Source organism: Astyanax mexicanus, chromosome 25, assembly GCF_023375975.1.
Source record: "Astyanax mexicanus isolate ESR-SI-001 chromosome 25, AstMex3_surface, whole genome shotgun sequence".
Lineage (NCBI taxonomy): Eukaryota > Metazoa > Chordata > Actinopteri > Characiformes > Acestrorhamphidae > Astyanax > Astyanax mexicanus.
In genome coordinates this window covers 9,183,670-9,198,940 of record NC_064432.1, presented here as the reverse complement: position 1 = coordinate 9,198,940, position 15,271 = coordinate 9,183,670, and the positions used below count along the sequence as shown (strand labels likewise).

The 15,271-nt window shown below is 38.4% G+C and overlaps 1 protein-coding gene across 1 annotated transcript; it reads right to left on the bottom strand.

The window, feature by feature from the left end:
* Positions 1-282: 282 nt before the first annotated feature.
* LOC111195268 (CD209 antigen-like protein D) lies at positions 283-3,018 on the bottom strand. Its single transcript, XM_049472697.1, has 4 exons — positions 2,886-3,018; positions 899-1,041; positions 569-675; positions 283-468 (listed from the first exon to the last, which is right to left on the bottom strand). Exons 1-4 carry the CDS (start codon positions 3,016-3,018, stop codon positions 330-332), a joined length of 522 nt encoding a protein of 173 aa, XP_049328654.1. The 3' UTR covers positions 283-329.
* Positions 3,019-15,271: the final 12,253 nt, after the last annotated feature.

The window sequence follows — 15,271 nt, the reverse complement described above, 5'->3', positions numbered from 1 at the left end:
AGTGTGTTGACTGCCTAGTGATTGTTTTAAAAATGGGGTAAATTTTGGAATAAAGTTCTGTTGCTGTGCACTTAAGAGTGTGTGCATTTGCACGTTTATGTCAGCAGTTTAAAGGAACTGAATGCATTCATTAGGAGGGATGTCCAAAAAACATTTTAACATAATGGGTTGATTTCCCAAAAAAGGATTAAGCATATTCTTGTACTACACAGAATTTTGTAATAGAACACTCCTGTTTTTGTTTAATTAAAACATTTTAAAAAGAGAATATATTCAAAAGTACCAAGAAAATTAATATAATTACACACTTCTCACACAATACAGACTCTTTATATTCTCTTTTCACAGATCCAAATTAAATCACTATTACAGGGATAATCAGCCCAGTTCTTAACAGGATCAGACCCAAAGCCGTAAAAAACACAGTCCGCATTTCTATAATTATTGGGTTGTCCAGTTTTCCAGAACCTATCAGAGAGAAGGAGAGTATCAGAGTGTTTATCAGAGCAGTGAGGAGTGAGAGTCAGTAACTGCATCATGATCAGAGTTCAGTTCAGGAGTCTCTTACCCAGTGATCAGTTCTGATCCGTCCACCCATTTCCAGACCCCCTCTGTTTCACCGTCACTCAGACCAATCCAAATCCACTGACGTTTTCTCAATCTGTTAATGAAGACCTGTTGAAGTACAATAACTGCTTACACACTTCCAACAACCCAGACATCTCTCACACAACCAAACACACACACACACACACACACGATGATTTCAGCATTTTAGATTATTCCATAAGAACCAGAACTGTTCCACAGGTTTCTATGATTATTGCACAGATATTTCACTAACAGAAATATTTAAACAATGTAGACCCCCCCCCCCCTCTCTCTCTCTTTCTCTCACCTGTTCTTCTCTGCTGTTGATGATCACCAGGTCTGATCCTCTCTTTCTGCAGTCGTTTCTGCTCTCAGTCCAGATCTTCTCCTCAGTAGAGACGTAGTAAAGACTGGAGCTGAAGTAGCTCCACCCTTCCCCAGCTGTTTTTTCTACGGATGAAACACAAAAGCAATGCATTATGAGAAAACACCTGTGGTCATGTCTGGGTCACAAGTGTTTGATGCTTTTCACCGTAAAATATTTTAACTCTTTTCTCTGGTTTATATGATTACGATTCTGAGAGATGTGAAACAGAGCTGCCAGAAAGAAATGAGACACAAATGTGTGAGTTAACCTGAAAGAACGTACAATTCAGACTTTACAGGTAAGATACAGATTTAATGGAACACTTAAGAATTAAGGCAAATTACTGTATCTGAATATGGAACTGAATGCACTTAGACTGTTTTTATATTTGCACTTGATGAACACCTTCAAATAGCTCTTTACGAGTACAACACGTTGTGGCTTAAATGTAACTCCATAGTGTAACGATGTGGAATGATTTAGTGGCACAACTCTGTACCAGTTTAACCTCAAACCAGTGTTAGAATGATGTTCCTAATAAAGTGATTAAAAACTGCAATTAATCACTAACCCAGTTCAGAAAACCTTCTCTGGAGCCCGTCTCTCTCTGCAGTCAGGTTGGTGTTACTGGTCTGTAACTGGTCTCTCTCTGCAGTCAGGTTGGTGTAACTGGTCTGTAACTGGTCTCTCTCTGCAGTCAGGTGGTTGAACTGGATCCACAGCACTGTGATGGCAGTCAGCAGGAGAACACACAGCAGACCCAGACCCACTGCAGCCAGTCTGTAGCGTCTGCTTCCTGCAGAGCGACTCTCTATGAGGAAACACAGATACATGAACTTTACTCATAGAAACAATAAGTACACTGAGTTGACAAAAGTCATGGGACAGCAATATGTAAATTGATAATGAAGGGTTGCCTCAGGGAAGAGCTTAGGTACACCCACACTTGTATAAGTTGTAAAGCTGAACACTGATCAGTGTGCTCATGGCAAGGTGAAATTAATTGTGGGAGTTGAGATGAAGTCTGATAGTAGTGCAGATGGACGAAAACAACATTCAGTTTCTGAAACTGTATGCAGATATTTAACATTCTTCAGTCCACAGTGTCACGTGTATAAATTAAAAGGTCCAATATAACCACAAAGTCGAGGTGAGGGGAGTCTGGAAAGGACAAGGGATGGATAGAACTGGAGGAGGGACAAGTATGGAATCACATCAGTGTCAAAAGTTATTTCGAACTTCATTTTACTCCTGTTCAAGTGTTTTTTTTTCCATCTTGAAAGTTTAGTGGCGGGGTCAGGGTCATCTCCCTCATCAAATGCTGTTGGCTGATATCCCCAGGTTTTTTGATAGACCGCTTACTACCAATAGTCTGTTTCAGAAAGTAAAGATGGAGGAGGGTGAAAAAAGGACAACAGTAGAGTTGGCAGGAGAGTTAATTTCTGTGATGGTCAATGAATGAAAGTTCAACGAGACTTTTATCAGAATCCCCCTCAAGCGGGACCCTCACAGCCAGGTTTGTGATTCCTGCAACCAACAAAATATGAACCCTCAGCAACCAGGAAGCAGAGTTTCAGTCATGAATCCAGAAAAAAAGGATTCCTTTGGTTTTAATAAAGGTGGCATGTCTTTTCTGCTATGCTAGCTATTCTACCGTGATAATCTTTCCACCAAATGGAAGGTAGGAATAACCTCTGATAATTAAGTGCATTATATAACAGCTGTTCACTTTCTTCAAATCATTAGGTGTGTCTGTCTAATTTGCAAACTGCAGAAGGTTTAAGTCTGTTATGTTTTTGCTTGGGGCATCCAAATGCCTTGAAACAACCCTGGATGGAGACCGCACTGAGAACATGGGGGCCAGTCAGGTGGTTGAACTGGATCCACAGCACTGTGATTGTAGTCAGCAGGAGAACACACAGCAGACCCAGACCATCTGCAGTCAGCCAGGTCTTGCGGCCCTGCAGCACCATCAGACTTGGTGGCGATGGGGCTGTTTGAAGGGCAACAACTGCTGCCCCAAGTGCCTGCGCAATGCCATTGGCCACATGTGCAACCATTTTTCTGCCCCCCCCCAACAGCCTCTGTGAACATGTGGCCGCATCCCAGTATGCACAGGAGAGTGGACCAGGACAGGACATTCATTACCTCATCACATTTGCCTCTAGCTTTCAGCTCCAGAGACCAGACACCAGGCTGAAATCTTAGAAGAGGGTAGTGCAACAGGGAAACGCGAGAGATTTCACAGTACATATTGGAGTGCATGTGTCTCTCAATGAAATGTAACTCCCCAACCTCATGCACTCATGCAGCCCCAGACCATGGCATTCCCACCACCATGCTTGACTGTAGGCTTGAGATACTTATCTTTGTACTCCTTACTTGATTGCCGCCACACATGCTTGAGACGATCTGACCAACCAAATGAATTAATCTTGGCCTCATCAGACCATAGGACATGTTTCCAGTAATCCATGTCCTTTGTTGACATGTATTCAGCAAACTGTTTGCAAGATTTCTTGTGTACAGACTTCAGAACAGGTTTTCTTCTGGGGTGAAAACCATGTAGACCGATTTGGTGTACTGTGCAGCGCATGATCTGAGCACTGACAGGCTGAACCCCCACCTCTTCAATCTCTGCAGCAAAGCTGACGGCACTCCTACACATATCTTTCAAAGACAGCATTAGGAGATGATGCTGAGCATGTGCTTCTTTGGACGACCAACACAAGGTCTGTTCTGAATGGACCCTGCTCTTTTTGCTCAATTAGGACATTTCGGGGTGTAGTCTCTTAGGGGTGTACTCACTTGTGTTGCTGGTATTTTAGACTTTAATGGCTATATATTGAGTTATCTTGAAGAAAGTATAAATTTACACTGTTATATAACCACAGACTATTTTTCATTGTTCCAAAGTGTCCTTTTGTCAGTGTTGTCCCATTAAAAGATATATTTAAATATCTGCAGAAATGCATCTCCTGCATCTCACCGCTATCAGAGGCAAACTGCTGCAGCTCTGCCAATTGGCTCTCCCTCCTGCCCTGTCTCTAAACCCATACATCACCCAGCACCCCTCCCAAAGTACTCCTCACATTTTTAGCCTTTTCCAAATTTGAGTCACCTAAAATCAGGGGGGTTAACCCTTTAAGATTATTTTGGTGTGGTGGAGGGCAACTTAACTTAATGCAATAAACATACATTTGAGTCTCTGTGTTTGTGTCTCTCTCTACTACTTCCTGTTTATCAGGTCTAAAGGGGTGCATGCTTATCCCCATACAGTACAAAATAAACAATGCTAAAGTATATAATTTAACAAGTTAATAGAGTCCAACTTTCTCACACCCACATTTCACTGGTTTCTGACCTAAGAAGGCCTCTTGGTTGGAAACTTTTCTTTTGTAGGCTTTTCTTAACCAAGCAGTAACACTGGTGTCTGATACACTTGTTCCAGCACCCTGCACACTCTTAGACCACTACCATACACGTGCAGTGTTGGGCACGTTACTTTGAAAAAGTAATTAGTTATAGTTACTCGTTACTTCTCCAAAAAAGTAACTGAGTTACTAACGGAGTTACTCCACTATAAAAGTAATTAGTTACCAGTAAAAGTAACTATCGCGTTACTTTTTATTATTCGCCCGTCAAAAAAAGGAAATCAATTATGCATTTACTATTATTATTAGAAAAATAACAAAAAATAACAAACGAAAATAAACCCAAAATGTTGACAAAAATATAATCTAACGAATTTCAAAAAAATACAACGAAATTCTCCACACAACCAAAGAAAATTACTAAAACTTGTAATACTGAAAAAAGCGGAAAAACGCGTCTGGGGATGAAATTTAACAAACCAAGCCACACTCAAAAGAAATATGTATATATAAAACAAAATAATGGACAAAAACAACAATTTAATGCCCGTTAAAATGGTATTAATATAACAGCTTCACCAAAAGAGAATAGAGCTTAGATCATGCCCAAAAAATCCGACCCAGCCGGAGCCCGTGCACATTCTGCCCAAGCCCGAACCATAAACTGTCATTATGAGCCTGACCCGATCCGCCCCATAAACTGTCTGTTTTCGGGCTGATTGAATGAGCGAAATATAATCAGAATTATGTTTATTAACACTGTAACATAGAAGCATAGAACTATTATTTAATTTAAATGATTTTTAAGAACAGCTACACACAATGCTGCAAGTCAAACGCGGAGGCGTTCACGTGCGCCCAGAGCTACGTGATTACAGTTTTCATTTTTATTATAGTTTAATTTTATTTTGTTTTTATTTTTTCTGTTCATTTTAGGGTGGGCTTGCTAGCGCGAGCGCTTTACACAAGAACTAACGGACCACGAGTGCCGCGCGCTCGGCACAACAACTCCCGCTGTACAACTCCGCTGTACAACAGCGCTTATAAATAAATTAAACACGAAAATGAGGGTATTCTATCAGTAATTTCAGTTCGTTTTAGTTAGTTTTATAAACACAAAATACAGTTCGAGATAGTTATGTTTTTCCTTTTAATTACCGTTTTTATTAGATTCAGTTAACACAAATGGTTTTCACTTTCAATTTTCGCTATTTCGTTCGCTTTAGTGAACAATAATAATTGGTTACTTAGCAACATTGTGATTATCACACCAGAGCTTTATATAAAATAAAAATAGGAGCCTGATTTCGGGTCGGTCCTCAGGTCAGGTGGGATTCGGGCAGAGAATCTAAGCTCTAAAATAGAAAGCAGCAGCACCACAAAAACCGGAGCAGCTAAAAAGAGCTTAACGTCCTTAATTCGGAACTTGGGTTGTCCACGGCAATCACTGAATTGATTAGAGCACGCAAATCGTCACAATTGTGCCTCACTTCACCACGCCAAACCACAGGCACAGCGGCCAGAAGCTCAAGTTCACCGGACAGAGGAGGGGTTAACCAGGGCAAAGCGAAATAAAAAAAAAAAGTTCATAGAGCTGCTAAAGTAACGAGAAGTAACGGGGTGTTGGAAATGGTAACGGCGTTATAGTTACAGTCATAGTAATTAGTTAGATTACTCGTTACTGAAAAAAAGTAACGGCGTTAGTAACGCCGTTAGTTTTAACGCCGTTACTCCCAACACTGTACACGTGTAACTACTGTCAAGTACACTTATCAGTAACCTGTAAATAGTTACAGTACCTGCTTTTTGTGTCTTCAGGATCCTCATCATGTTGGCGTCCTCCACCTCAGTGTCGGGGTCGAGGCCTCTAACAGCGTCTGCACTCTCATATATAACCACCGTTATCTCGTCTCGATCTGCTCTGTTCAGCTCCTCAAAATAGATCAGATCATCATAAACACTGTTGTAGAAAAGAAAATGAAAGGTGGGCTACTCCCACCTCTCGTCCGGGGTACAACTTCCCCTGCGTGTTCGTTTGATAGAGAGAGTCAGACAGGTGGAGTGAAGCTGAAAGCAAACCAAGTATTTATTACAAAGTACTGAATATTCAGGAGAACCAATACATATAAGACAGTGTTACAGCCGTCTCAGTAAGAGTTCTGACCCCCCTCTGATCTGACTCCATGTTTATACCCAAAATGACGTAAGCCTGTTGATGAGGCGTTGTTAAAATCATCTCATGTTAGCATGCACGTGTTAATACTGAAGTTTCACGTGTCTGACTGGACCACTAGTGTTTGACCTTGACTGTATTCTTCCAGAATGGAACCTCATGGCACTATCTGTGTGTGTGCGTCACCCCCCGCTTTGAAGTAGAGGTTTTTTAGGGAGGCACTCACTCATCCAAAGGCTGCTTTGATCTAATAGCCTTTTTTGTAGCAATTTAGCCCCGTACCAGCCGAATTAATGACCGTTAGTTAGGGTCCTGCAGTAAACAAAATACTTCAAGCCTGAGCTACATCTCATATGTTATATGTTAATGTGTTAGTAAATGTATCATGTGGGTTAATTTGTCATATAATAGAGTCTGTGTTAGTCACATGCCATATCAAACAATGTTTTACTATATATGTGCAGAATATATTGTGATTATTGATTAATCTTTTATATAAATGCGTGTAAAATACACTGAGTAATAAAAATGATCAAATATAGTGTGAGTATTGGTTAATGCATATAAAATACAAGGTTTCACACGATGATTCTGTAATTTTAGATACTAAGATAAGTAATCATGATTGTGAGATATGTGTCAATACACTTAAGGTAAAATAAACAGTTACTCTTCAATTCTCCCTTTTGACGTATCAACCAGATACGTCAACACATCATAATTCCTCCAAATATGTATATTTACATATGTTCAACACTTGATCAACACATGTGTGAACAGTTAGCTAATGGTGGGAGCGAAAACCTGTTCCGGCAGCCTTCCAACCAATTTATGACAGGAAAAATTCTCCCACGGTCCCTCTGCCACCAGGCGACCAAAAATTCGAACTCTATCAAAGGAGGAAGTGACATCATTGCAATAAAGTCATCCCCAAGACTGGTTGGTTTCCAGCATTTCCTCTTGCTCTTCCTCACACTCCAGTATAGGTCGGTTTATCTGTAGCTCTAACTTTGATCCATCCCACAGGGTCATTACCACTTACATCCACCCCGACCCCTATGAAAAATGCCGAAGATTTTTCCCCATTAGGATCGGATTACCACTCTAATGCAATGGTTATTAGATTATTTATCGCACCATTATCCCTTTGTATGTTAATACTATTCCAGTTCTCCCGCTCACGAGTCGCCCAGCGTTCGCTTGGATCCCAATTAACATGCATTGACCTAATTACGGTTTCCCACTTGTTACAAGGTCTGGCCTTGTAAGCTGTTTGGTCGGTGTTATGAGTGATTCTCATGAAGCTGCAGGGAACATGTTCATGACAAATTTTTTTTTTTAAATCAGTACTTAATTCACAAAAACTCCGATATTGTGTGTAAAGCAAATAGGTAGTACTGTATGGATCAATTGTTCATATAAAATTATTTTTATATAAATTAAATAAAAAATATATGGAAATTCACATTACCGTTATGTGTCCGTACCCCTTCTTTCTAATTTTAAGTTAAACCATATTAAAAGTACTAAGCATATCGAATCAATAAAATAGATTAAAGTCATTTAAAATATCACCATTTATACATAATATAAATATTATTTGTGTTGAACAAAAAATGTACTTGATTTTAAACAAAATAACTGTGTCCGAACAATTTTTCTCATTACCGTTTCATGATTTTACCCCCCTAAAAAAATTACACTGTGCCTTCAAATTGATCAGCTATCCCATGATGCATCACGTCAGAGACAAGCTTCAAAATGGAGATAAGATCAGTTGGACACTATTCTCTCCCTTTGAGAAATCTGTGTTAATATTACTAAAACTGTCCTCAATTACACTGTGTATTATCATTACCCATATGGTTTAATACTCATTACTTTTAAAAATATAAAAATAAATTATTTCATGAATATTATCACAATATAAGGCTTTGACAGCTGGCAAAGTTATAGGTTGTTAGCATATTAGCATTTTAAGTTATGTGTGAAATTAGCTAAGAGCATCTCATTACCATTTAATTGTGTTCTCATTACCGTTATGGATCTAAAATGTTAATTTTTTAAAAGTTTCACATCTTATCATAACTTTTCTTCATTTTACTATAGTATACCTCTCACCTGTTGTCCCCATGAGTTTTTGATCAAACATATTCTAAAATAATTTTCATTAATTAAAAAATTAAAAGATATTTTACAAATGTTGTATCGGTAATGAGAGTTGCTTAACTATAAATAAATAAATAAAAAGATCAAAGTAAGTGTCAAGGACTGTGCTGTTAAGTTGATGGGATTTTGTTGTGGAACTATTAATCAAAAATTAATCATCAAAAAATGTTTTGAACCGGTTGATCTAGCTTCGTCATTTACTGTAACGGTAATGAGAATTATTCTGGATCATATAAGATTCAAATGATAATAAAATTCTATTTTAAAAAATATATGAAAAAATAAACAATATAGTAAAATGCACATTCTATTTTAGCTTCTCAACTTGAAGAAAAAAAAAAAATAATAATGCTGCAATGAGGTGAAAAACCTTTTTATGTTAATGTGAAGGTCTTCGTGAGAATCACCCTTATGGTTACACTTAAGATTATCATCACGGGACCAACACAAGTACACCGCTTCCCCCTTGGACCCCTGCTTACCACAAGTAACCACGTCGCATAAGTTCACTGTCCATATTGTCATCTCACCCCAATATTAGTCTAATTCTATACCTCCCCAGCGCCTGATGCATTTTGAGTTAGGCTGATTGATGGTTGATCGTTTGGTTCTATTAAGCCGTGTGGGCTGGTCTTTAGCTGTTGCGTTTGTCGGGTGTACGGTTGCTGATGTGTTTACAATTGTTCCCTCTACCGTTGTTAGTTGTTCTTGCTTTGATACGATGGCCAATGTTATTATCATGATACCCATGAGGGCAACGGTTATTATTATCTGGAGCCATATTGGAATAGCCAGAGGAAATGCTTGTCCGTTATAGTATCCGTACTTTGACCTGTCCCACTCCCTTTTTCCGTACCAAGCCATTCTTAAACCATAAATGTGTTTTCCCTCTAAGTTTTCCACTATTTAGTAAACTTATTATCTATAGCTCTATATGTGTAAGTGTTAAGGTTACAGAGTGTATATATTTTTTTTTTTACAATTTCGTTTTTTCAAGAGTCTTTCGGCCACCTGTAAAGGAAAGCAATGTTCAGTACAACCTGTAAAGAAAAAATAATGTGTTCCCCCCCTACTTTAGCAAATCACAGTTTATAACCCTATATGTGTAAATGTTAAAGTTGCAATTCGTGTTGTTCGTTTCTTCTTTCTTCTTGTTTCAGGGTTCTGAAGGTATACTACCTTGATGTCTGCAATATCAGTGAATGAAAAGTATGAGTTGGTGTGTGATAAGACTATGTGTGTTTTTTAATGAGATGTGTTTAAGAGTCTCTGTATGTAGTGTACTTTGACGCAATCGAAACGTTGTTGAATGAGTCACTCCCTCAATTCCTCTCCTCGGTCACAGCCATGCTGTGTGCTGTCTGCTGCTGTGCTCTGAGAAATTTTTTCTCTGCTGTGGCCAGGCCAGGCCCGTGCTGCGGGGGCTCTGCTGCCCCTCCTTCCTGCTTCTGCTGCTGCGGGGTGAGTGTGCTACCCCTCCTTCCTGCTGCGGGCCTCCATCTGGGTCAGACGATTCAGCTGCTGTGCTCACCTCTCCCTCTGGCTCTCTAAGCGATCTCTGTTGTTGCACAGCTGTAGAACCCTCGCCTATCAGTTGATCTGCGTACGTTGTTCTCTCAGTCACCTGGAAAGGCCCAATCCAGCCAGACTCGTTCCCCTTTCGTGCGCAATGGCGGACGAACCCTCACTCTGTGTCCGGACTGGTCCACCTTTGCACCACGTTCTCCTTCTCCCCCTGTGTAAACAGATCTGAAACGAAACTTTTGTATTCGTTATAATCACGTTTAAGGTTCACTATTCATTTTGGAAGTCTTTTAAGGCGTCCTCCGTGTCTCCTTCCTGTAAGTTAAAATACATGGTTAAAATACATTTATCAGACTTGACTTGAGCTCTAATTTCCCCTTGGAAGTTAATTATTTCATATTTAAATTTTGTCTGTGCACAGATTTCAGCCCAATTTTGTTTTCTTACCTTCTTCAGTTGTCCTGATTTTCAGTTATACTCAATCATGATCTTTACTGTCAAAAGTGCTTTAAATCCCTAACTTTTAGGAATTTTCAATTTTAAATTGCAACATTTAATTATCATCACCATTAATTACTTTCTTTTACCTTTCTTTTGTTCACATCCCTCTCCCTTTTAGTGTAACTGCTTCCCTGTGGCTCTGTTATATTCAAATTAGCTCTTACAAACACTACTAATGTTCACCACCCAGTTTACCACTAGACACACACTATTTCTCATACATGCACACACTCACAAACTCAAACACTTCCACTCTCACAAACACTAACCAAGCTAAAGATCACACACCTCAACTCTGCAGCATCATTGTACAGACCATATTTTACTGCTTCACAGCACAAAACTGCTGCTTTAAACGCACCTGCTGTTAAGCCTCCCACTTAAAGCTTCCTGTAGATCTTCTCATATTGTATTGGTAATACTATATAGATAATAGATAAGAAACAAACACCTGGAAATACATCTAAATCATGTTTTTTACATAGATCGTAATGATCAGCTGCTCTATTTTCCCCTCCATATCCACACTGACTGATAGAATATCAGGGCCCAAAGTTTTAAACTCAAACAAACTACACATAATGTGGCTTCTGTCTCAGGAATGGTTCCATATTGATGTATTGGGCTTTCTTGGGTTACTTTTGCTTGGACTTCAGAATTACTGTTTGTGGCTATATTATTTTACCTGCCACTTTAATTTGCTGCGGTGTGTTATTTTACTAAGAAATTATGTTTCTGACTTTTTCAATTCCCAAGATTTTATTAAACCTTGATTTCTATATTTAGTTGATTTTATTTAGTGCTTTAAAAATTGGGAGAAGTGGAACGTGATTATTTTTCTCTGTATCAATCGTTCCATTACAAACAATGATATTGGCACTATCAATGAATTTTATGCTTTGCTTTGTTCTTGTTATTATAGCAAATAAAATCCAAACAATGCTTTTACATTTCCTGATAAATATTTTCAATATGTATTTATGCATATACAATGCCAAGCAGATTGCTTTCCACAATTATCAACAATACATCTATTTCCTTAAACAATTTATCAAATCTCACTTACTGTTTCCCTTGTTCAAAAAGTGGCTTACATGTTGAATAGTGAAAGTTCAATTTTGTGTCTACATTTCATATTTTAAAGTTAGGATTGAGTTTGTCTTAAAAGCTAAAACTTTTACAATATTGTTGAAAGTAATTGCTCATCTGCATAGAGGTTGTTTTAAAACCAAACTTTAAAAAGATAGACAAGCTAAAAGTTTAAAAAATGCTCTATATCTATAAAATAATGATTGGTCAAAAAATTTTAGTAATAGTGGTGAGGGATAAAAAGGTAATAGGTTTAAAAAAGATAAAAAGTATAAAATAATTATTGGGCAAATAATGGTGGTAATAATGATTATCTATTTACCTCTCCCCCTTTTTCTGAAACAGAATTTCTGTTTCAGAGAACTTAACGCAAAATTGCTTCACCCTTTTACTGTCCATTGGGCTGGTCTACCCTGCCCAGGCCTCCACTGACCCACACCCCATCACTCCATTCATCCACTCACTCTCCCCCTGGGTTGCGCGTCCCCTCCACGATGTTTTCTCCGTTTTCTGTTAAAATGCATGTGGTGGTCAGATCGACACTGTGCCTGCCTTAGGTTGTCCCGTTGTATTACGTTGGGATCTTACCCGTCTTTGGCTAACCAGCCTATCACACTGAACCACACACAGCGTAGCAGCACTATTTTATCAAGATTCAGTGCCGTAGAGTTCCTGACAGTTAGGGAACGCAACCCCAGGTCTGTCGTACTTTCATAAATTCACACTCTGATGTGTTTACCGTGAAAGCCTGTGCAAGGCACCAAGTACCCATAGTTTATTATAGATTATTACTGTATACATATTTCATTTATTACCATCATTATCACCTGTTCTCGTCCACGTAAATTAGCTCAAATTATTTGCTTTGATGACACTGCTCTGGACTAGACCCAAAAGAGTGCATGTCAATGAATAATTATTCAGATTTGGCATCTGTACCTGAAAGGTGTACCACAAGGTTAAATTTTGGTCCAGGTTTATTTAATATATATATACATAAATTATAGTGCTGGCTCTGCTTCTCAGATTGCAAACTTTACCATTATGCAGATGAAACAATGTTATATTGCTTAGCTGATTTTGTTCATGCTACAGCCAGAAAATTATGCATTTGTTTTATAGGTGGCATTGTATAAGCATGAAAACTAAATTTATGCTGTTTTCCAGATCTCTTTTTAGTCTAATTTAATACTATACAGAAAGAAAGTGAAGCAAGTTCTTCATTGCAGAAAGTAAAGCAAGTTCTTCATTGCAGAAAGTAAAGCGTATTGAAAGCAAAATAGAAGGCTCAATTTTTTAATATATTTGATTATGTCCCCTTATCAGAAAGATACCAAATTCCCTGTAGCTTGAAATAGATGCAACACTGCGTTTCCTTTAAAAAATAATAATAAAAAAATAAAAATAAGGTTTTCCTCACTGGTTTCTGAAATCTACTATCGCTCTTAAGATAATCAAGATATTAGCATAGACGGATATCCATGAGATCATAGAGAAATGAGATATTACATTTGTCTTATATAAGTCTCATTCAGCCAGCACTGAACTGAGATCAGTCTGAATAAGAAACGAATAGTAAGATAATTGACTAAATCACCTGATAGAAAAAGCTGTGTTTGGAATGGCTCGCTCATTAATTCATTCACTATTAACTATGTAGCATTTTTCTATTTATTGAACTGGTTATTTAAGAATCAAACAAGAAACCATATTTATGTGTCCTGCTCTGAGGACATCTTACACAGCAGTACTGCATGGCATAGTATATTTTGGAATTTCTAGCATACATCTTCTGTACAATATTATTATAATATAATGTAATTAATAGTGAACTATATGGGGAAAAATATACTGCTGAGTTTCGACAAAGCATTGTAAAAATGGCCAATCCAAATTGCTTAGTATTTCTGCAATAGGAGACGATTCCGAAACAGCCACACACAGTCATTTTTTCATTATTAGCTTTGCTAATAGAATATAGAGTTAGACATATGTCCCTGTTGGGTTAGCGCCCCCAAGATATAGTCCAATACCCAAAATTAAGCTAATTATTTTCCTCAATTCTGTCTCCATAATCCCTGTATTAAACTCTCTAAATTCTCTAATTATTTATCCAGTCACACACCTCTCTGACATTATTCAACAACTTAATTATTTATATTAACACTTCCCCAACCTTGCTTACATTAAAGTACACTGTACTCATGATTGGGTATTCACATTTTCACATTTATTTTTGGAACTGTCTTATAACGTATGCATATGTATATTATATTATATTTCTATTTCACATTAGTCACTGTCATAATAAATGTCATTGCACTTTACTCTGTTAATTATTTAATTATTTATGACCATTAGTAATATCTACTGCACTGCTCCGTTTACAGATAGATCTTTACCTTGTATAGTTAGGTTTTGTATATCCTTATATTTATATATCTATCTATCTACCCATACAAAAGCCTTTTCCCCCTGTTCACCTCTGTCCTCTATTTCCCTACTGAACTGATGTTCTATTTTCTATATCTCACAAGTGTTAATTCACAAATAGCCAACCTCTCAGTCTAAAGCCAATAGGCTGGACCAACTCCACCTACTTCACCTTGGACTCCTCCCCTGCAGTGGGACTCATCCATTCCTATTTCGTTGACACACAAGAGTTCGTACACTCAACCAATCACATCGCTCGCAGGAACCCTGCGCACACACATTTCAGTAGCACTCACTCTGTTTCACACACACTGTAACGCATACGCACACACTTATGTTGCATTCAGTCTGTCTCGCACACACTGTAACGCATACGCACACACTTTTTTCAGTCTCACAGTTCCACACACAAGTCTAACACATACGCACACACATTTCAGCCTCACAGTTCCACACACAAGTCTAACACATACGCACACACATTTCAGCCTCACAGTTCCACACACAAGTCTAACACATGCGCACACACATTTCAGCAGCGCTCACTCTCTCGCACACAGTCTTTGATTCGCTGCCACACACTTTCACGCTCACAGGTGCACCTCCACAGTATCATGCAATAACTATTAATTCAATAACTTTTAAAAGTTCGTAGTAGGCACAGCGTATACTAATTTTTTACGAAATGTTTTGAACAGGAACAACATCTGTTTATTTTTAATACAAACATAAGAGATTTACAGTAGGAACAGCGTCTACTCTTCCGAATTAAAAAATAGAGAGGTCGGAACAGCTTCGACCCGAGCAGGGACAGCTTCTGCTCTTTTTAACCAAATAAAATAGATAAGAACAGGTACAGCGTCTGCTCTTTTGAATTAAAAATAGAGAGGTCGGCACAGCTTCGACCCAAGCAGGTACAGCTTCTGCTTTTTTAAACCGAATAAAAATAGAGGTGAGTAGGAACAGCGTCTACTCTGGCTTTTTGCGAGCGGATCAATATCGAGGTGAGCCTTGCACCTGGCCGTTATCCGAACTTCTCGTCAGAAGCCG

Bases quoted from the DNA above. Each gene is read 5' to 3' on its own strand.
- LOC111195268 (XM_049472697.1), bottom strand. From the start codon at position 3,018: ATGGTTGCACATGTGGCCAATGGCATTGCGCAGGCACTTGGGGCAGCA. The intron at 676-898 runs GTGAGAGAAAGA...GTACTTCAACAG, and splicing joins TCAACAGCAGAGAAGAACAG to GTCTTCATTAACAGATTGAG. The intron at 469-568 runs GTAAGAGACTCC...TCTCTCTGATAG, and splicing joins GGATCAGAACTGATCACTGG to GTTCTGGAAAACTGGACAAC.